The sequence below is a fragment of the Akebia trifoliata genome, chromosome 10 (assembly GCF_017979445.1).
Source record: "Akebia trifoliata isolate Shusen 1 chromosome 10, ASM1797944v1, whole genome shotgun sequence".
Classification (NCBI taxonomy): domain Eukaryota; kingdom Viridiplantae; phylum Streptophyta; class Magnoliopsida; order Ranunculales; family Lardizabalaceae; genus Akebia; species Akebia trifoliata.
Genome location: NC_141384.1, coordinates 30356832 through 30378482, shown reverse-complemented (window position 1 = coordinate 30378482; position 21651 = coordinate 30356832). Strand labels below are relative to the sequence as shown.

General features: G+C 33.1%; 2 protein-coding genes across 4 annotated transcripts; both read right to left on the bottom strand.

Annotated features, from left to right (window-relative positions):
- Window positions 1-7452: 7452 nt before the first annotated feature.
- On the bottom strand, window positions 7453-10727 carry LOC147393790 (F-box/kelch-repeat protein At3g61590-like). 3 transcript variants are annotated; one of them, XM_086456801.1, is made up of 2 exons: window positions 10104-10727; window positions 7453-9074 (listed from the first exon to the last, which is right to left on the bottom strand). In XM_086456801.1, the coding sequence occupies exon 2, from the start codon at window positions 9043-9045 to the stop codon at window positions 7822-7824; it is 1224 nt and encodes a 407-aa protein (XP_086312927.1). In that variant the 5' UTR covers window positions 9046-9074; window positions 10104-10727; the 3' UTR covers window positions 7453-7821. The 3 variants fall into 3 exon arrangements, with proteins under 3 accessions (XP_086312927.1, XP_086312929.1, XP_086312928.1); XM_086456803.1 differs by having other exon boundaries at window positions 10122-10727; XM_086456802.1 differs by lacking the exon at window positions 10104-10727 and adding an exon at window positions 9743-10086.
- Window positions 10728-16778: 6051 nt separating this feature from the next.
- On the bottom strand, window positions 16779-18525 carry LOC147393789 (uncharacterized). Its single transcript, XM_086456487.1, has one exon. It carries the CDS (start codon window positions 18400-18402, stop codon window positions 17617-17619), a length of 786 nt encoding a protein of 261 aa, XP_086312613.1. The 5' UTR covers window positions 18403-18525; the 3' UTR covers window positions 16779-17616.
- Between the last annotated feature and the right edge of the window lie 3126 nt (window positions 18526-21651).

Sequence of the window (21651 nt, the reverse complement as noted above, 5' to 3'; positions counted from 1 at the left end):
AATTTCATACAAAAATGGTACTCGAGTGCCGTTTTCACATCCCTTTAAAAATTCAAGAGCATTCCTTTAAAAATTCAGGTCCTCTCTATTTATAAATTCTTAAGAAAAAATAATACACGATTACCCTTTTCATATCCTTTCAAAAAAATCAGCTATGTGGGGGAACAGAACACAACACATTTCGATATCCAAGAATAAAAATAAAAATAAACTAGCCCCTATTGTTACCCATACTTTTTTGAAGGTAAAAATTTGAGTGCGTAAGGTTAAAAATAAGTCAATTTCAGAAAATTTTAAATCAGATTTGAATTAAAGATTTATTAAACTTATGAGTAGCACGATTGGATTGGAGTGCACATAACATGGATAACCATAATAGCAACCCACCATACCCAAAAAGCTCATTTGTGGTGGGTATGAGCAGATGGTGTTTGCGTTGGAGATGTTCTCGCAGAACAAAAGATTGAAGATACAGTTTTGGAGCGAAGAAAATAAACTGAACATGTCCTGATCCCCACAAAGGTCGTCGAGGAAATTTTTTTTTTAATTTAACCACAAATTTGGGCAACAATTTGGCATCAAGCTTAAAACATATTTTCTTCGTTTTTTTATCTGAGTTTTTCAATGAAAACAGAAGGCCTTTTTTTCGATTGGTAAATCGGCCTCAAAGTCGGTTTTGCAATGTGTCGAGCCAACTGAGGAATGGGTCAAAAGACCCAAAAGTACACAAGGCTTTGGTGTTGAATTTCACATGTAATAATCCCTGTGAACCCGAACACAAGATCTTATTAAGGTTAGCCTGGCTCATAAGCAAATAATTACAACCACACAATTGTACACTCTTCTCTCTCTTATGCTCTTGGCCAGGATGAGTCTCAAATTACTGGATCAGATAGCAATCAACAACTTGAAAATTAGAAAACATTTACATTCAAACGCATTTACAACAACTAAATTCAACACTTCAATCGCAAACAAATTAAATCTGGCCCATTAGCTTCTCACCAAGTGTTGTCAAACCATTCCACCAATACCCATTATCCCCAAAATCTCCATAAATGTTTCTGATTAGTTTTCTGCCCAAGTAACCAATTATGTGAATCACATGCAATGAGCCCATAATCCATAGCGTTTCAACGGTGTTGATTGAGCTATCAAAGAGGTGAAAGAACTTTTATTGGAGGATGTGATTCACCATAATAAACCTCCCTACATCTGTTTTGGACAACTCAAGCCTCCACTGTTTCCACGTCTGCCAATCATTCCAAGCCATTCAAACTAAATAAAAAAACATCAGAAAAGTCAGATTTTTATCCTACTTGGTGATTTCTAGCCGTTGGATTTGATTATGATTTCACGATATTTTCAAATAAAACAGCTAGAAAATACACCAAAAAATTAAAAAAAAACTAATTTTTGAGGTGAAGAAGGCTCACCAAAGGCCAGACATCTTGAGTCAGTAGGCCCAAAAAGTGTGACCCATGGTGTACAAAATCAACTTAGACAGAATAAAAGAGGTGGGTGTTTGGTTGCAAGAATAAGTTTATCCATTTTATACTTTTAACAAGAAAAAAAAAATGAACAAAAATCTTAATTAAATAATTCTAGAGAGTAAGAGAAGCCATTGGAGCTCCCTTCAAACCAAAAAAGAGAATAAGAAGGTAAGATCGTCTCCTGGTTCATGCGCACCCTTAGCCTGCGCCTACTTTTCTAACATGCGCAAACCCAAAGGTATTCATGAACTAGCAGCCGCAATCACCTTCTTTCCTTCTTATATTGGTTTGAAAAGAGCTCCATATCCGACCCATTAACCTCAAACAAACAATACCACTAACTGTTTTCCAAAACCACCAACCAAACCGCTCTACTCAAAAACCAGAGAAATATATGGCTTTCCAAGCTCAAATTTAGATGTTAGACCGGCTTTTCTTGTTGGTGGTGAGTGCTCTCATTATATAGACTGATATGTGAGACCATATCTAGTAACGAATCTAACCCTAGATTTTTTTTCTGACAGTTGACTATGTGAAGATTTGGAAAGATCATAACTTTTTTTTTTTTTTGGTTTGGTCACGTGACGAGCCAAAATAACAGTGTTTTTTGTCTTGGAAAAATGAGACACATCGAAATGCGGCGCGCGTGCGAATCTCTTGTCAAATACTGTCTGATTTTCTTTGATTTTAATTCAGGTGATACCACTCTATATTTTTGCAAAAATTTGAGATACCCCTATATTTTCAACCTTAGTTTCCACCCTCAACCCCAATAAAACAAAAAAAATAAAAATAAAAAACAAAAAAAATAATACTAAAGACAATTAAATCACGAGATATTTATCAGGTAGACTTCTTTATTGTAATTTTATTAAAAAAAACTTTCTTACTTTATCAAGTTAATTATTAAATAAATATTTACTTTATGAATCAAGGAAGCATAATTAGATTAGGTAGATTTCAAATCTTATTAAGGTCATTAGGTCCTTATGGATTATGAAATTGACAATCTAACAACACATATATTTAGATTTCATGAAAAAAAAATCATAATAAAATAAAAAAATTAAAATTAATTTTGAACTTGATCCAACTGAACTCTTAAATTTAAATCTAAAATTCAATAATAAAAACTAACTTTTTTTTTCAAAAGTTCTTAGAATTGTGTCCTTTAAAACCTTGTGACATTAGATCATGTTTTTTGACACTAGAAATTAATGTGGTTCGGATCACTTTATAGTATGTTGAGTAACAAATTAAAGCATCATTTTGAATTTTATGAAATGGATCTCCACTTCAAGGTTTTTTCAAGTTTCTTAGGTAATAAACTTAATAAAGTAAGGTTTGGTGAAATAAATTTTATAAAATAAAATTTTCTTTGGAATTGTCAGAACTCCAAAGAGATTTTTGTAATACAAATTTAACAGTTATGGTCAACCTGGTAAATCTCTCTTAAATCATTTCCTATGTAATTTTTGGAGTAGCCAATAGAATTGAGTAAGGAGCATGTCACCAGTTTGTAAAGTGAGGGGTAATCTCGAATATTGATCAAAACATGCTCTTTTAGTTTGGATATCTTCCAATAAAGGGTTTGATTGATCCACAGAATTATTTTGTGACATAACATTTTGGGCCCATACATTCATAGTATGTTTTAGTAAGTCCTATACAAAATATTAATGGTATGTAGATGTGGGTTTTTTCTCTTCCTTACTCGCCCTCGTCGTTGATGGTCACTAATTGGGGTGGGTGTCCATATGAAAAATCCTCGTACAATCAAATCGACGAACAATTCAATAAAAATTCTTACAGAATAAATTTACTTAAAAAAATCACGTAATTTTGTTTTATGTTTTGTTTGGATTGAGAAAAATAAAGAAAAATGAAACTCATAAAAGAAAAGAAAACAAAGAGAGAAGAAATTCAATTTCTTTCTATCTTATTTAGTTTAATAGTAGGAAAACTTAAATTTGGAGAGTAAAAAGATAGAATTGTAATTTTTAGTACTCTTATTAGTCATGAATATTTTTTTCCTCTTAAATTTTCTCTGATTTGGAGAGGAAAAAGTGATATGTTTTTCTTTCTATTATTTTTCTTTTCTCTCATCACTTAACAATCCAAACAAGAGAAATATAGAGAAACTCATTTTTTTCTCTTTTATTTTCTCTCCATTTCTTTCAATCCAAACACATTGTTAGAGTCGTGCTAGAGTGACCTCGGATTGTACCTCATATCGTACATCCCTGACGTGAAAAGCATCCATGTTTCTTGCAGACTTCCACGCAAGGGATGTGCGATATGAAGTGCAATCCTAAGGTCACTTCAGCATTATTCTTTATTATTATCCTTTTGGGTCATTTTTATAACCTTCTCAATTCATTAACCCTTTAATTTAGGAGTTAATCGGAGAATTATGGATTTGTTTCCCACGGTGAGCCGCAATCATGGATATGTAATCTGTGATTTTTCCCATTTATAACGGTTGCTTTGTTGTCTCTACAATTGTTCTATTTTTCAATTTTTCTTTTCGACAAGTGCACTCTATCTTTTAATTCATGCCACTTCATGTAGTAAATCATACGACATTGCAAGTATGAATCATACGATATTGCAACTACAACTTTACCATGTACATCATGTCGTCTACAAATTGTTCCACCAATAAATTACTTTCGTCTACAGTTATTATACCAACTACTTGCATTTATAGCATTGATATTTTGTTTTCGCACATGATTTTTACGGACATGAGATTGTAATTTTATTGGTTTTTTATCAAAATAACTTTGATTATATTAAGTTTAAATATTAAGATGGGGTATTTTTGGAATCCAAATTTTGGTGTAGAACCACTTCTACTCCACCTTCTCTCATTATAATGGTAAAGATTTAAAATATTAAATGAATGGTAGTTTTGAAGATTTTTTAATAATAAAAAGGATTTTTTTTTTTTTAATTATTCAACGTGGTTTTACGGACGTGATTTTAAGGTGGTGGTATTTTTGGAATCCAAATTTTGGTGTAGAATCATTTCTAATCCGCTTTCTCTTGTTGTAATAGTAAAGATGATTAATGAAGCTGATTGTTTTTGCTAGACTTTTAGAATTTTTAGTCACACTCGACGTCATTTTCTAGTCGTCAAAATTACGTCTTCCAATATACCTCAAACCATAACAACCAAGTTTAGATTCCTAAATTAAGACCTACCTTCTTTGGATTTCAATGTAAGAAAACAAAAATTTACAGTATGATCCCTTAATCAATTTGTTTTATGAATTTAAAAAATAATTTGTGAATATAACTTAGACATTTGGACCATTTATAGGGAAATCAAATTTTCTAAGGAATTTTTTTTTCACCCAGATGAAGGAAAAAAATATTAAAAAAGAAAAACATACATTGAGTCGAGATGGTAAGAACGTAATTAAACAAACTAAAATCAATTATAAAAATGAATGAATTTGATATATTCGACAAACCCAAAGTTTTGTTACAAGGAGGCCAATTTCTCCTTGATTTCTTGAAAACTCTTTTTCTGATTTGACAAAAAATCATTTTCCATTTTCAAAAAACAAAACCAATCTCTGGACAATTTAACAGAAGGCTCTCCACCACACAGCTCGGGCTTGGGCCCAAAACTCAAACTAATCTGATGGTTCTGAAATCCAAAAGCCCAAAAATTCTCAAAATCAATTTATGGGCATGTTTGGAAGGAGGACAAGTTGGTCCTCATCAAGGATAAAATGTGAAATCTAAACTTAATGTTTGCAGATTTACAAGCTTTAAGCCTAAGAAAAGTAAACATAGATTCTCACTTAGATAAATAAAATAGAAATAAAAGATCTGATAAACGATCAATTACAAATTACAAATTACAAATTACAAAATATAAGGAACATTAAGATAAGACCAATTCATATAAGATCAAAATATAACAATAATAACAAGTGAAGCCGATTGGAAACAACGATCTGTGAAGATTAAATAATGCAATAAAGATTTACAAACTCATATAATAAATAAAAAGAGTCTAGCAGGGGTGACACAATGACTTGGTGGCGTGCACATAACTGTAGATGCTTTTCCGCTAGATACGAATAAAAAACATCTACTGTTATGTGCTGCCATCTCGTCATTTGTGTCTCCGTTTGTGTCAAACAAATGAACCATACAGGATTTGTGACTAAAAACCATTATCAGAAGAAAAGAAAACCAAGTTCAATTAGAAAGTTGGGTGATGGACAAGTTTGCCTCATGTTGAGCCATTTGGATATAATTTAAAAATTATTATTTTTTACTTTTGAAAGTCAAAAAGTTAAAAAATTAAGTTTGGATTCATTTTAGAAAATTACTTTTAAAGAGTAAAATTTTTTTTTTTTCTTTTTAAATAAAAGAAAACTACTTTTTTATTTGTCTATTTATAAAAGTTACTTTCTTCCAAAATTACTTTTTTCGTGATTACTTTCTACTTTCTACTTTCTCCTTTCCATCTAAAAGAGGAAGTGTGCATCAAACTATGACTTTTATGCACTAACGAAGTTATTAACGATTAAGTTTAAGTACATAGATTTGAGAAAACATTATCACAAAAAAAAAAAATTAAGAGGAAAAGAAATGTCCATAACTAATACTGATTTTTTTAGTTTAGAAAATGATAATTAATAATATAATCTTCTAAATATTATTCCGAATCTCTACCACAACGTTCTGTACATCACAACTTTGCATTATTCATGAGATACACAAATATAATTAAGTGTGTCTCATGTTCCTATTATATGGTATTGTATATTCTAACAATAATTATAAAGGGTGGGTTCGATTGCTTATGGAAAATGGGTGGGAAATCTATTTTTCATGTTTTTTATTGATTTTTCGTGCAATAAAAAATATACACTAAGTTTAACATGATTTTCTCTTTCAAACAGAATTCTTAGCACAATGAGCTGAAGATGATGAACAAAGAATTGCAAATAAAGCATTCCAGACAGAAACATGTGCATTGGTGTAGGTAATCCCACAGACAGACATGAGAGGTTGACTACTATGATCCAATTAGCTTCTCTTATATAGTTTATTATTATGGTTGTGTTGTGGTTGACTACTTTAAGACAAGTTTAGTCTTCTTTTTTCCTTGGATTTAAATGAGTGTGGTGGGCTTTAATATTAAAAAATTAATTGCCTTTATTATTATTATAATTATTATTATAGAATGGGTTTTTAGTGATCCAATATTAGCTATATGACTTATCAAAAAAATATATATATATTAGCTATATGGTGTGCCTGTGTAGTGGACCAAATAGGAATCTCAAGGAAACCTAAGCCCACACCCTAGTACACATGCACAATCTTGCAAAATGGGTTTCTTGTTTGCCTAGCCCTTTTGAATCCTTTTCAGGGGAAGCTCAAGAAACTCTTTTACTCTTAAGTTACGTATGAAGATGATGGGCCAACCACAAAACCCTCAAACCCATGGTAATGCACTTTAGATCTAAATCAATTTTAAAGCACAAAAGCCAAAAAAGCTCAAACAACCAAACTACTAAAGAATATTGGAAGCATTCCCCACAAGTCTTTTTTAAGTTTTTTTCTATATATATATATAATAAATAATAACGAATGTGCGACACGGTCTATACGTGGCTGATGTGGCAAGGACACAGAACCATAGATCTTTTTCCTTGTGTATCCCGAAGAAAAGGATCTACGGTTCTGTGCCCTTATCATGTCAACCGCATATGATTTACCATGTGCATTCATCATGACTAAAAAAAAAAAAAAAAAAACCCATGCACACTTTGAAGTAAATGATACTTAAAATCATTTAACTCACTAGCAATGTGAACCCAACACCAAATACCCATCCAAGGAAGCAGAAGCACTCATCTCCATATTTTGTTTTATGGGGTGTGGGAGATAAGAGATCCACGATATGAGCATGTTGAAGAAGAAGCACTAATCTCAAAATTTTGACCAAATTTTGTCTTGTACAATAATCGATTTAAAATGTTAGAACCACACCATATTGTCTGAGATTTGAAAATTATCTTGTTCAGGAAGATTTCTCAGTAGTTTAATGCTTGAAATACAAATTGATGGACTTAAAACACTATCAAGCAAAAAAATATAATATTGTAGATCATCCCAAAGTACATCTCAAAAGCAAAGAATAATGTTTGTTTCATGAAAGAGCAGCTTTATCAGGTAGACATTTTCTATATACTTTTCCAATCACTTGGATTCCAAAATAATCGAACAAGAGCAAATTCTACTAAAATGATCGAGATGTACTGAACGACTGATTTGAAGTGAGAGTAAAGCAAAATTAAGGCGCAACTTCAAGCCTCGGTTCAAAGCAAAAGCCAGTGAAGAGTTGTAGGGGAAATCTCTTTGTCACGGGGCACTTCTGTGACCACTTCCACTGATTCTGGTTCATGTCAAACATGAGAAGAGCCGGAGCACCGTAACTCTGTATGTAGATGAGATCATCATTGCCACTACTCGCAAAGACATCATCAAACTCCCCAAATCCTTTAAAGAACCTATGAGGCATCCGGGAAACTTCAACCCACTCCGTCCCATTAAGAACCCAGACGCCAATCCCCTTAATTATGTCCGACCGATCTTGCTTCCCGATCCCTCCCACCATCACAAGCCTATCTTTGAGATTCATCAACCTACCACAAGTGAGAGAACAAGGCACGGGGATAAAAGGTTGCATCAGTGAACCGTGAGAATAAAGGCTAGAGAGATTGTACATGAGCAAGCCATGTCGGTTCTCAGGCCTACCCATGCCACCGCCCGTAGAATAAATCAAGAAGTAGAGAACCCCATCGCAGATCACACACTCGTCACCACTTCTCCACCCATTTAACACCTCTGCCACGGAAGAAACCCACATCCTCGTTTCCGCATCATAAACTTGGATCGACAGATCCCATTGGAAGAAATTACCGGGTACTTGCTTAGATTTCACAACGGCGATGGTATAAACATGTGATTTCCTGTCTACTGAGATGGAAACCGTATTGTAGTCAGAGAATTTCAAAGTCGGAGGCTCTGCAAGCCTTTTACATTCTTTAGTGATTGGGTTACAAACAAATAGTTGGCTTCGGCTCTTGTCATCCATGAAGCAAACTAGCCCATAGGATGAAGCGATAACCCAATTGGATGCCTCGATATAAGGTAGTTCAATGCCGTACCATTTCTTAAGGATGGGGTCGTAGGCGTAACCGATGGGTTCATTAGAGCTAGTAAACATGAAGTACCAAGGCTTGTGAGACAAGTCATTTGAGAAATTCCATAAGAATCTTCTTGAACTCACAATTTCTTTCCATCGTTTACACACGACCCCTGCTCTGAAGATGCTAGCGATCGGGAGATAAGCTAAGATTCGCTCCAATAGATCATCTGGGAGGATAGAATCAAAAGAAACCAACATGTTTTCAGGGTTAACTTCATCGCTGAGCTCCGAGATTGATTGGTACTCGGGAACATGTCTTTCCCAATCATCAAAGTAATGGGTTATCCATGATGTTTCACCCTCCATGATCAAGAAGAGAAAAAACCCTGAACAAGCTAAAACTCAACAAAGAGACTAGTCAGAACCCTTTGTCACTCTCCACCAAGCTTATAATTTTACAATCACTAACATATCAAGGCCACAGCCACTACAATTGAACATAAATCACTTAAAAATTTTCATATAAAGGAAAGACGGAGAAAAAAGGAGAAACTATACCACATAAATCAACAATAAGTATAATTTGATTAAGAGAATCAACCAGAACCACCTTATGCAATTTCAAATTAAGGGAAATAACACAAAAAGCATCATATAAATCAGCTAACATTCATTATCTCGGTATCATCGTCAACAACATGAATCCTATTTCGCTATTGGACTCTTCTTGAGTCATATATTCACCTCACATATATGATCCCATTCAGAAAAAAACAAATCTCTAACACTCCTACTCCCAAAAATGGAAATAAAAATAAAAGAATATTACAAAATCTACAAAAATAAAGAACAAAAGAAAATCAATTTCAAGGCAGCTATAAGTCATACTTGAAACCAATGAACTTCACATGTTGGGAAAAGTAACAATGAATCTCTATCACAGATCATATAAAAGTGAAAAAGAAAAACAGCATAAGAGAAACCCCATTTCAATCTCATCAGATTAAATTACCAAACAAAGAGATGTTATCAAATTGAAACACAAAAAGACGAACAAACCTACATCAAGAGAACAAATCACCAATGAAAACTAAATTGCATTCAAGTGCCTCACAGATGAAAAGCAACTTATTAAAGAAGAACCAGGAGACCAAAACCAATGAACCCATATCACCAACCAATGAGTGTTAGGTAGACTACCCATTAATCAAACATCAAAACCCCACCTCGTTAAAAACAACAACAATAACAAAAAAAAAAAGACAATATTAATAAACGAAAGTACCCATTAGTAAAAATAAAAAACACAAATAGATTATAAATACTTACAAAAAGACACAAGCATATCAACGAAAAATACGCCAAATATCAAAATCACCAGAAAAAGAGAAGAAGAGAGATTAGAGACCAGACAAGTAACATACCTTGTAGAGGCAAAATACCTTTGTTTTTCACTGCTACAGCTCTCCTCCAACTTCTTCGATCAAATGGGTATTTCTATATTCATCTGAAATCTCAAGATTTAGCAGAAAATATGAGGAATGGAAAGGATTAAAGAGAACCCAATAGGTCGAATACCCACAAAAAAAAAATCTCCACTCAGAAGAAAAAAGAGAAATAGATGAAATGGGTCTCTATTTATCTTGAACTGTTAAGCAGGTAAAGTGCCTAACCAACCCATGTAGGCTTTATTGAGAGAGAGAGAGAGAGAGAGAGGAGGGGTGAGGGGCTTTTGGCCTCACTCAAAGGAAAATAATGCTAACATGAGAGAGGCTTTGGGTTTTTGGCCTCACTCTTAAAGAGAAAATGATAATATCTTGCTCATCACCCCCATTCTCTTCCCCTCATGATTGACTCTTTTGCTTTTCTTTTTCATTTTTTTTTTTGTCTTTGTTTTCGTCTACCCCCACAAGTCTCCTCCAACCCTTTTTTTTTTCTTCTCTCTATGGTTGTTTTAGGGCTCCCTTTGTGTGTATCATCGATCTATCTTCTCCTTAGGTGTAAGATTAGCTAACCCTAATAAGGTGGCTCGAAAACTCCAAGCTTCCTGGGGCTAAGCCCTTTTTTCATTTTTCCCATTTTTCTTTAAATAGTGGGAAAACTTTGAATTCTTTTCATGACGGTAGGAGTGTCTTGCACACCTTTACCTAGCACCCCAAATTTTATGTCTTAAGTCGTTCATGGGTGGACACCATATGTGATGTATATCTTAATTTTTTAAATAATTTCTAATTTAAAATTTGAAAGAAAATGTTCGACCGGCTTCATTTAACACTGCACTGACGTGGTAATACTTTACATATAATCATAGATTTCTTTCTTTATATCTTGATGAATGAAATTTATGGTTCATTGTGCACTGCCACATACGTGCAATGTCAAACAAAATTAGTGTAACACAATTCAAATTCACTCAAACGTTAGGTTCTTTGTTACTCGTTGACGTAGTGATGTGCACGAAACCACTTGTATCTCGAGAAAAAACATCTATGATTTTTATACACATCTCCATGTCAAATGGTGTCATAGGAAGTCACTTTAGCATTTTTCTTAATAATAAGAACAATCCTTTATTCCCTTTTCTAAAAAATAAGGAAATAATTCTTTGACTTCATAATTCCATTGACATTAAACATGGGTGAAAATATGCCTATTGCATGTATCCAAATCTAACATTAAGGCTAATTTTCTAATGTCATTAAATATAATAACATCAATGTGCCATATTTAGGTTAACTTGTTAATGAGGATTTTTTTTTTTTTTTTTTTTTTTAATCTCAGAGCAATTTGCATGTAAATATCTATTTTGTTTACTTTCTTTTGCCACGAAGAGAGAACCCTTCTTGAGATAAAAACAAAGGAAGGAATAGAACATATTCCATAGGATATGAGTCACCATTCTACTTGAACTAAATTTTTAAGACACGAAAGACAATCGAATATAAAAGGGTGATTATTTTTTTTCCTTTTGTACAAGAAAGGGTAAATAAAGTTTCATCCATAGATAATTGATTACACAATCCTTAATCAAAAGTAAGGCGCACTTTACACTTCACATGTAATATCTATACAGGCGAAAACTTGGTATGAGCCGGTGGCCATACCACTATGGGGCCTCTTTCCAGCCTGTCTATGCCACAAAGTCATGTTTCACTTCTATTAGTTAACTCCCAAAGGATTCTACAATGCATCTGTCTTTGTCCAAGAATGGGTTGTTTTTTTAACCTATTATTATGTAAGACCCTTTTTAACATGTGATAACCAACATACACATTACCTACTCATTTACTAAATGGGTCTAAAATATAGTTCAAATGTGACCACATGGGTTAGTTCTAATATGCGGATGTTGATGCCCACAAGCCTGATTCAAATCTCGATCTTCGTCTACCAACCAACTTGCAAAGTTAAAGGAAAATATATATTTGGAGAAAATTTAAGAGTTACTCCAATAGGTGATAAATTAATAGAAAGTTGATTCAAATGGCTTAAATGCATTCATCAAAAGGATATTATTGTTCATGTTAGATACAAATGCAAGTGGAGATTCTAAAAGAATTAGAATAAGACCAAAAGAGTGTATATTAAGATGGTGAAAACGGATATGAACACATTTTAAATGAGGAACGTGATTCGATTAGCTAACAACAAATATTTGAATTGAAGCATTGATGATGATTCTTGAAGTTAATGCTAACTTGCTGAATTTGTAAAGTCCATGGGTGATGATACCATAAAGTCATAAACCTACTTGAAAAGGGAAGAGTTCCCAACCAAAGTAATTGACTCAGGGAGATCCTTGAACTAGAAAGATGGCATGAACAGATTAATAAGAGAACGAAATCATTGATTTTTCTTATGGGGTAGAAAGTGTGAAGAGACCAAAGCAGCATAGCACAAAAGGGACATCTATAAGAGAAGGATTGATTTGAATTAGTAGCCGACCAACAACAATAAGAGTTTGAAGCACATTTCGAATCAAATAACCTAATAGATAGTTGGACCAAAAGCAAACGTAGCACCTAAATCAAATGGGCAAAATCATCCTAAAAAATATGCACTCACTTAAAAGCATTTGAAGCAATTAAATCTAAAGACAAAAGCACCCAAATCCGAAGATGATCCTCAGTTACAAAGGTTGAGTGCATGAAAGATGAGGATGTTAAAACAAATGAAAGAAAAATAAGAAAAAAATAATATTAGAAATGTATGCACTCAAGAAAGTGTAGGAATTACCCCAATAGGTGATAAACAATGAGTAACTTATTGAGAATGGCTTAGCCATATGCAGTAAAAAGGAATATGCAATTTGAATATTTTTAAATTAGTGGGAAAAACAACTTTAGAAAATTTTAAAGGAAACCATGATTCATTTAGTCGACCCAATCGGAATATGATGATGATAAGTTGATATCAAATTAACTCCTTCTAATATTCAACATGATACTCCATTCATGGCTAGCCGAAATAATTGAAGTTTACTAGAGATTGGCCCAACAAGTCAAAAGTATTGTTTGTACTCACAAGCTGGATTTGCACACAAACTCTCGATCTTCCAATGGTTGGATTGGTCATTTTGTATGTTTCTAGAAAAATGAATCTACTACAAGGAAATTGTCCTGTGTATAGAGTAATTACGAAAGTCTGTTTGGAAAGATCCTCTTAGGAAGCTTGAAACAAGTTTGAAAAAAAAAAAACACATACACACGCTAGATAGGATTAGTGTAATATGTAGAACGTGAGATAGTCATAGTCAAAAAAGGAAAAATCCAACTATAACAAGTTAAAAAGAAATAACATAGGTAGTCATTCATTATTAATTTTTTAAGATTGCTAATTTTCTAACTCAACTCAGACAGACTAACTAAAAAATTCACTGACGTGGCATGTACCAAAATCGTAGATTTTTTCCCTTGAGATTCACAACTACATACTCCTATAAAACATGTTCAGTTATGCATCCCAAACAGAAAAAAAATAATAAAAAAATTTCCACGATTCTTGCACATGCCACCACGTCAAGGAGTTTTTGAGTTATTATGTCAGGTTAAGTTAAAAAATCAATACTCTTTTCTTAATTACCTTTGTTATTCTCTTAATTGAAGATTGACTTAATAATCAGATTGGACAGACAAATACGTCATTAGGGGAGAAAGGACAATAAGTCATAATCGACCCCACTTTGAGTATCAAACGATGAAATTAGTGAAATGGATATCTAACTAATTCCCAATTGGTTGAAGTGAGCATAAACCCCATCTTAATAGATCGATAATCAACTTTCCTCGTCAGTCACACCAAGGCACTATCCTTACCTAACAAAAAATGTGAAATTTGCATGATTCTGCTCCTTGATGTAAACTATGATGAGAGGATTAATGACAGAGAAAGATTAAATGTTAAATTTGATTTCTTAACGACAACGAATTGGATCTGTATCTAGAATTTACCTAATCCATAGACTTTCATCTTGTTTAAGGATTAGTCTAGATATACAACACCTGCACAAGGATTTAAACATAAAACTTCCTATTGTTTTAGAAGTTGACACGTGTACGTGAAACAGCAATTTGTACAATCTCTATGACACCCTACATAGATAGATGTCAAATATAGCGTGCGAGTAACAGAGGTCAAAGGACAAAAGTTTGCTTCATCAACCTCCAACAAAACAATGCCACGCGGCTTAAAAATATATATTAAGAAAAACACTCAATCTTGTCAATGTTGGCCAACAACTTGAAATATCAATGTTTGGCACTAAGCTAAGGTACTATTCATTGCATGCTTATATCCAATCCAACAATCCAACGGTTCTAAATCATTGATTTAACTGATTTTGGATTGATAAATTTTGGAGTCCTTTTTGTGATCATTTTGATAATGACTGATGAGGTTTATCATCAATTATTGGTGATGATCTCAATTATCAGAAATAATGATGATCTCAATTTTGATAACATGCACCCTGAGTTAGAATTAAAAACTTACTCCCACTCAAATCTTGCTTTATTAAAATATTTTTCTTGGAAAAAACTGAAGTAAAATTAAAATGTACATCGATTCTCACATCATTGTCGATATGGATGTATGTATGAAATCATAAATATTTTTCATCGAAATACGAGTGACAAGCATCTATGATTATGTGTGTACCTCCACATCAGCGATATGAGAATAAATGTACGTTTCAATGTTACTTCAATACAATTTTTTTTTTCTTGGTAAATTTAATGAGAGATGATTTATAAGATGTGAGATGTCTGTGGGACTGTCAATCGATTTGATCAGACTTGATGTCCGATCATTATCAAATCGATATGAAATTGATCTGACCAATTGATTATCCTCCGTGATGGTTTGACCCATTAATTTGTGGATCAACACCTGAGATCGACGATATATAATTGTAGATTTGATGATGATGTAAATGATGATAAATGATCAAATCCAAGGGATCTACATAACTAATTGAATTGAAAATTTATTGTGTGGAACCAACATGGTGTGCATCAAGTATTTATGTGACGTTTTAGAGGTGTAGATTGGTAGAGGGTGTGCATCAAATATTTATGAGAAATTTATCGTTGAGGTGTAGGAAAGGTGAGGCGGAAAAAGCGGATATTGAACCGTACACGTTCCGTCTGATTGTATCGTCCCATGATTTACGTGATACGATCTGATTGGATATCACATCGTGCTTTGTGCAGAGACCTTCGTTACTCGAGCCCATTTGGTCCAAGGGAACCGCCAACCTTTTTAGATTTTTATTTTAATATTTTATTTAAAAATCAAAATTTAAAAATATATATATATATACAAATTATAATATATTTTTACAGTATTTTTCAAAATCGAACCAAATTGGGTTGTCCAACCGGATTTTGCAATAAAATGGGTCGGATAAAATGTAATTCGGACCTTGCATCCATCAATTTTTTAAGATCATTGGTTTGACCAATGAACCAATTGAACCATTTCATTTTAAAATATCTTTTTTTATTTTCGAATGTGTTTTTTTTTTTTAAAGGTTATTTTTTATGAGAAATGTTATTGGCACCCCAAAATTTACTTATTACATGTTAATTAAAAATAAAGAAAATAAAAGTGAATGGTTGAGAGTAAGTAAAAGTTGGAGTGCCAATACAAGCTCTCTCATTTATTTTTATTTTTTGGCTTTTTTTTATTTTTTGAGCTTAAAATTTTACATGAGCCTAATCATAATTGAAAATAACTATTGAAATTGTTTCAATAAGTGTTATAATGTTCTGTAACGTTGAGTTTACATTTGAAGAGTGTGTTTTAATCTTTAATTGGGGTGTAATAAGTAAAATTTGGAGTGTCATTAGCAGCACACAAATTTAAATTTAAATTTACATTTATTATTAAAATAAAATGTAAAATGAGCCAATGAGGTCCGACAAGTAAAGGTTGTACTCCAATTTTTGGGCTTAGACCCATAGCCCAGTTGGTTTGACACATTGCTTAGCAACTTTGATGTTGTGGGCTAAGTCCAACTTACCAATAAAAAAAGGATTGGGCTCAGATTGTAAACCCAACTATGATAGGATTCTAACTAACTCAACCAAAGTCCAGCCCACTGTTGAATTGGATGGTCTTAATCAATTTGGGCTTGCCCAACTTGAACTCCCAATCATAGATAATCCTAACTAGCAGTCCTTGGAAATCTGCTGGATTTGTTTTCCACTCACTAGAAGAATCAAAAGGTTCTATCCCGGAATAAAGTATGGAATTCAATCGATGTACTTTATTCCAGATCGGGCCTATTCGGATTCAACTATTTCCAAACACTCTTATACAGCCGAATCGCTACAATATTTTTTTTTTTTGTTGACAATTGTCATGGATCAATCTGTATGTAATCAATTTTTTTTTTCTTTTTTGACGATTCACAAAGGGCAAACTCGTGAAATGTTACCTAGAAGGGTAAATTACCATTTCATGAGCAGAATTTGACGAAATTACGATTCTGATTAACTATTCATTTTAATTACCAAAACATGAATGTGCGAAATCACAAGTTTTTCAAGTGACAAGATTGCAGGTTTACAGTGACAAACTCATTGGTTCCCCTCCCCCTTGTTGGTTTATATATAGTGACGATCTCGCTAAAAGTAGCAAAACCTGTAAGATAGTCACTTGATACCCGTGAGATTGTATCTTTAAACCTACGAAATTGTCACTTTAAAAAATCTGATATCATTACTGCTCACGTTTTGGTAATTAAAAGTTGGTCACGTTTTTCGTAAATATCTCTAGCTTGAATCTTGGTTCCATAAGAAACAAATAACTCATCCATCATCTTGAGACAAATAACATAATTGATGAGGTTCTACCAATATCTTCTTCTATCATTTAATGTACTCTCTGGTCTACACTTCTATGTCTAAATCAGTTTATAATTCAATAGAGTAACGACTTGAGTTATAAAAGATTTTGTACCGTTACCATAATGTTTTGAAGTATGGCTAGTCTCACCCCCTCCTCGATGGGCAATAAGTAAAAGTTGGAGTGCCAAAAGAAGTTTTCAAATCTTACACATTGAACTGAGCTGGTTGACAACCTGACTAGCTGTTGTGACTTGTGATTAAAGAAAGAACTTAGTTGGTCTAATCTCTCTATCCAAGCTTCGATCTGAAGAGTAGTCCGTCAAACCAGAGTGACACATAAAACGAACTTTAAGAGTCAAACTACAACTGAATTTCCATAAATACCCTTACTCTTCTAAGCTAAAAAGAGACCTAAACTACCAACTAACTAACACATTTAAATGCTAGAAGAACAAAACATTAACAAAAGAGAGTCCAACACTGGAAAGATCTCAACCGTTCATCTATCCATCATGTTTTTAATCAGGTGTTGTACAGATTCTGCTCCGACGAACTAAGATGAAAAGATCTTGGCTGTTGATCAACTTTACTTTTCATCTGATGTTGCAGAAATGTTAAAATTCTGATCGGACGGACTAAGATGAATCTTCCTCTGAAACCCTAACCCGCACAGTAATCCTCCACCGTCAGATATCTCTTTCTTTCCCGCCAAATCTCTTCTCCCGTTCCAGTCCTTAAGAACCGTCGATGTTGTTGACGAAGATGAACACGAGGAATCAGCGTCGGACGTATATTCGACAGCATCTTTACATGAATTATTCTCGCAAGAATTTTCGCCGGGATCTTCCTCGCTCTTTACAGATTCCCGGCGGCGTCTCCGACGACTCTCTCCCATCAAATCACGGTATCCGATAGCTGACATTCCGGTTAAGGACGCGAAATCAGAGCCGTTGATCACCATTGCGGCGATATTAAGAACGCCGTGAAATCTGCCGGAGGGGCGGCGGATCTGAAGAGCAGAGAAGGAAGGAATGGAAAATCCAGTACCGGATATGGAGGAGGACACGTCTGAGAGACAATTTCCGATCAGTAAACGGACGGATCCGATGAGAGGATCTTTGAGGTAACCAACGGCGTAGATCTCGATGGAGATGGCGGAGGTTTCGATGGAGAGAAAATCTGCGGCGACTCGGAAGATGAACTTGTCATTCCAAGTAGGATTCTGGCCACCGATTCGGTCGACTCTGGTACGGAGTTTGAAGGACGAGTCGACCCAGGCGAGTGCGTATGTCTGCATGCGGCGCAGGTTAGCAGAAGGGGGTTTGAGGCCCTGAGCAGAGATCAAGTTGATCTCGAGGAGATGGGTTTCCATTCAAGATTCCAACTCTCTATCTTCCTTCTTTGATTCGATTAAAGATGGAGAGCAAATCAAGAACTTAAGATAAAGAGAGCGTTTAAGGGAAGAATTTAACGCACTCAAAAACAGAGTGAGAGAGAGATAGACGGTTAATAACAGAATTATTTTACAATATGACCATAATGACCTTAATATCTAAATTACTCCTTTGCCCTCCATGAGATATGACATCCTTTGCGATTTCCTTCATCTTTAGAATGTTTTTTTTTAATTTTTTAATTTTTTTATTATTTTATAACCGGGAATGCCTGTAGAGAGTAGACCGGCCTGTCCAAAGACTAATGCTGGGATGAGGGAATGTCCTCGCAAGTGGTCCTTGAGAAATTAATGCTCATACTAGGTATAAAACTCACGTCCTATATGCATTAATCGCTTATCGATCCAAAATTGACATTGAGCCTACCCATCAAGGTTTGTTTTTCTGAAGTTTTATCAGGTTTTATTGTAAAAAGAAAAAAAAAATTGTATCCATTTCTTATGATACAATACATGGATCTGATATATTATGGTCAATTTCTTAGAAAATTGTGGACAACTCTTTTATGATGGAATATGATAATTTATACAATCTTCATCTAACTTTATGATCAGGTCTAGAAAGTAATTTTTAGAGTCCTAATTACATAAATTTTACAGATAAATTATTCATTAAACCCCCCAATTAGATGTAATTCATTGTTAGTCATTATTTATCAATGATTTCAAATAAACAATATATTTCAAACCTAATTGTTTGTTATTTACGTGTAACAAGAAAAAGTCGCAAAGTCTAAAGATGAATCAGAAAAATCAAAAGACTCTACTGCAATCAAGAGTCTAAAATAAAATCAAGGACCAAGGTTCAGGCCCATTGGACTCACATGGACCGCGATGCGGTGGCCCCTTGGCATGGCACGGTGGTGATGATGGATCATTCCTTTAGATTTGCACATAAGCTTGGCGGCTACCAAATCGTCATACTGAATTAGGGTTTTGAAGTCATATGGTTTCGAAGTATCCCAAACCCTAAAAACCCAAATCTAGTTTCTCTGTAAATAGGGGACCAAATAAAGCTTTAAGGATAGTTATAAATCTCTACAATCTATTCAGAGAATTATGTTTTTACTTTATATTCTTCTTTTATTCTCTTTGTTTTAAGTTTTATTTCTTTTGTAGTTTTGAAGTTTTGTACTCGAGGAGACAACAACTAGTGTTTGGAATCAAGGATTAATAAAGAATATTTTCATCTTCTCTCCTTAATCCTCTCTTTTATTTTTCTTCTTTTATTGTTCTTGCAATAACCATCGGCTAAACTCTTTGTTAGATTGGCCGAGGAAGCTTGAGCAAGTTTTTTTTAATTCATTTTTACTGTTTCTATGATTATGCTTAATTATTTTATTGTAATAACTCTTAAGTAAAAATCATCGAAAATAATATTGATTGTTCTACAGTCTTGATGGTTTTTACTTTGATGAAATTAAGATAAACCATATCTCATAGAGTATACTTAATATTTATCTTATAATTTCAACTTAACAAGTTAATCGCATAATTTGAAATTCTATTTTAATATAACTGATCAATTTTTCGATCCATAAACATTAGTTTTGTTCAATGGATTGAGATAAATAGAGGACAGTTAAGATATTAGAAGAACTTGTAAGGGTAGATTAGATAGATTTAAACTTGTCCATAGTAATCTAAAATTTTATATTATTATCTTTTTAGATAATTTTATTTTCGAAAACTATTTTTAATTTAGTTATGTAAATCTGAATCGATTTTGAATTGAAAAAAATATCGAATCAGTGTTGTCCCTGTGGATTGATCTTTGCTTACCAAGATTTAAATTTTACTATTTATTTTGTTAATAATCTACATCGAACACCTTAGAAATGATTTATCAAAATAATGAGTCACTCGTTCCATTGACAGGGCACATCTGAGTTTAACTCTTCCTAAAAATATTAAGAAAAGCATTGTATGATATCATCAAATTGTTTTTAATTTTTTTAAACTTCTTTTGAGTGTGAATCCACAACTTTGAATTCTTGCCTTTAAGTCAAGTAGATTCACCAATCAATTCTAAGATTTTTTTTTTTTGTTTTGTCTTATTAATACATGTTTCATGTATAATATATCAAACAATTTGCATATCTTATTCTATGTGTTTCATCCATTACGTTTCCCTATTTTTAATAGAGTAATAGGTGCTTATGTAAGCATGATCTTAAAAATAGTTTTTGGATTATAATCATTTGATGTTTACTTTTAATATCTGTCATTTTTATTTGATTGTATAATCATATTCAAATTTTAATAAACACCTTGACACTTACATATCTATCATGAGTGATCTTCTCGTGAATGCGATTCGTTTTGAAAATTTAGGTGTGAAACCACTATTTAATTTCCACAAGCTTTCACTTAACAATTAAGTGTTTAATCATTTGATGTGTTTTGTAATTCTTTATGCAATTCAAGATGTCAAGGTATTTAGTTGTTGGAATGATTCCCCATACCTTGAAAGGCTTTGAAGTAATTAATTAATCTTTCTTTAGGTTTCTCTAAAGATATTGGAGAGCTTCATATGGATTTGTTAATTAATCTTTAGGACCCACCAAATTGATTATTTTAATTTTCTTCAGTTAGTTTAACAATCCGTTCTAAATTGTCAATATTCCCTGTTAGATCCACCATTAACATATAAGAAAATCTACGTAATGACACCGAATCAACTCCACTATGCTTGATTACCTTGTTCCATTACTTTAACAAGATTTAAATTGTTTTTTATTAATTTATTTTTTAGGGTTGGTAAGTAGGGATTTTCCACAATGAAATATATCATCTATAGTCTCATTGCCAATTTAAATATTTACATCCAATAGCGTCTTGACTAGCCAAAAAAAGATTCGCTCTATCGTAAAATTAACCTTTAAAAACTATATGTAGTATGTTACCTTTAAGCACGCTTGGTTTTGTTAAGCAAGCAAGTAAAGGTAAGGTTTTTTTCTAGGCATTTTTTTTAAGCTTTATAAACATTCTTCATCTCTTTCTGTTTCTATATTTTTTTTTTCACTCATTATGATTATCAATAAGAACATAATTTAATGGGTTAAGATTTGATTTTATTATTATTATTATTTTGATAATTGAGTATCTCTGTAGACAATAGACCAGACTTGTATCTGGACTGTGCCTAGTCCATAGATCATGATTTTG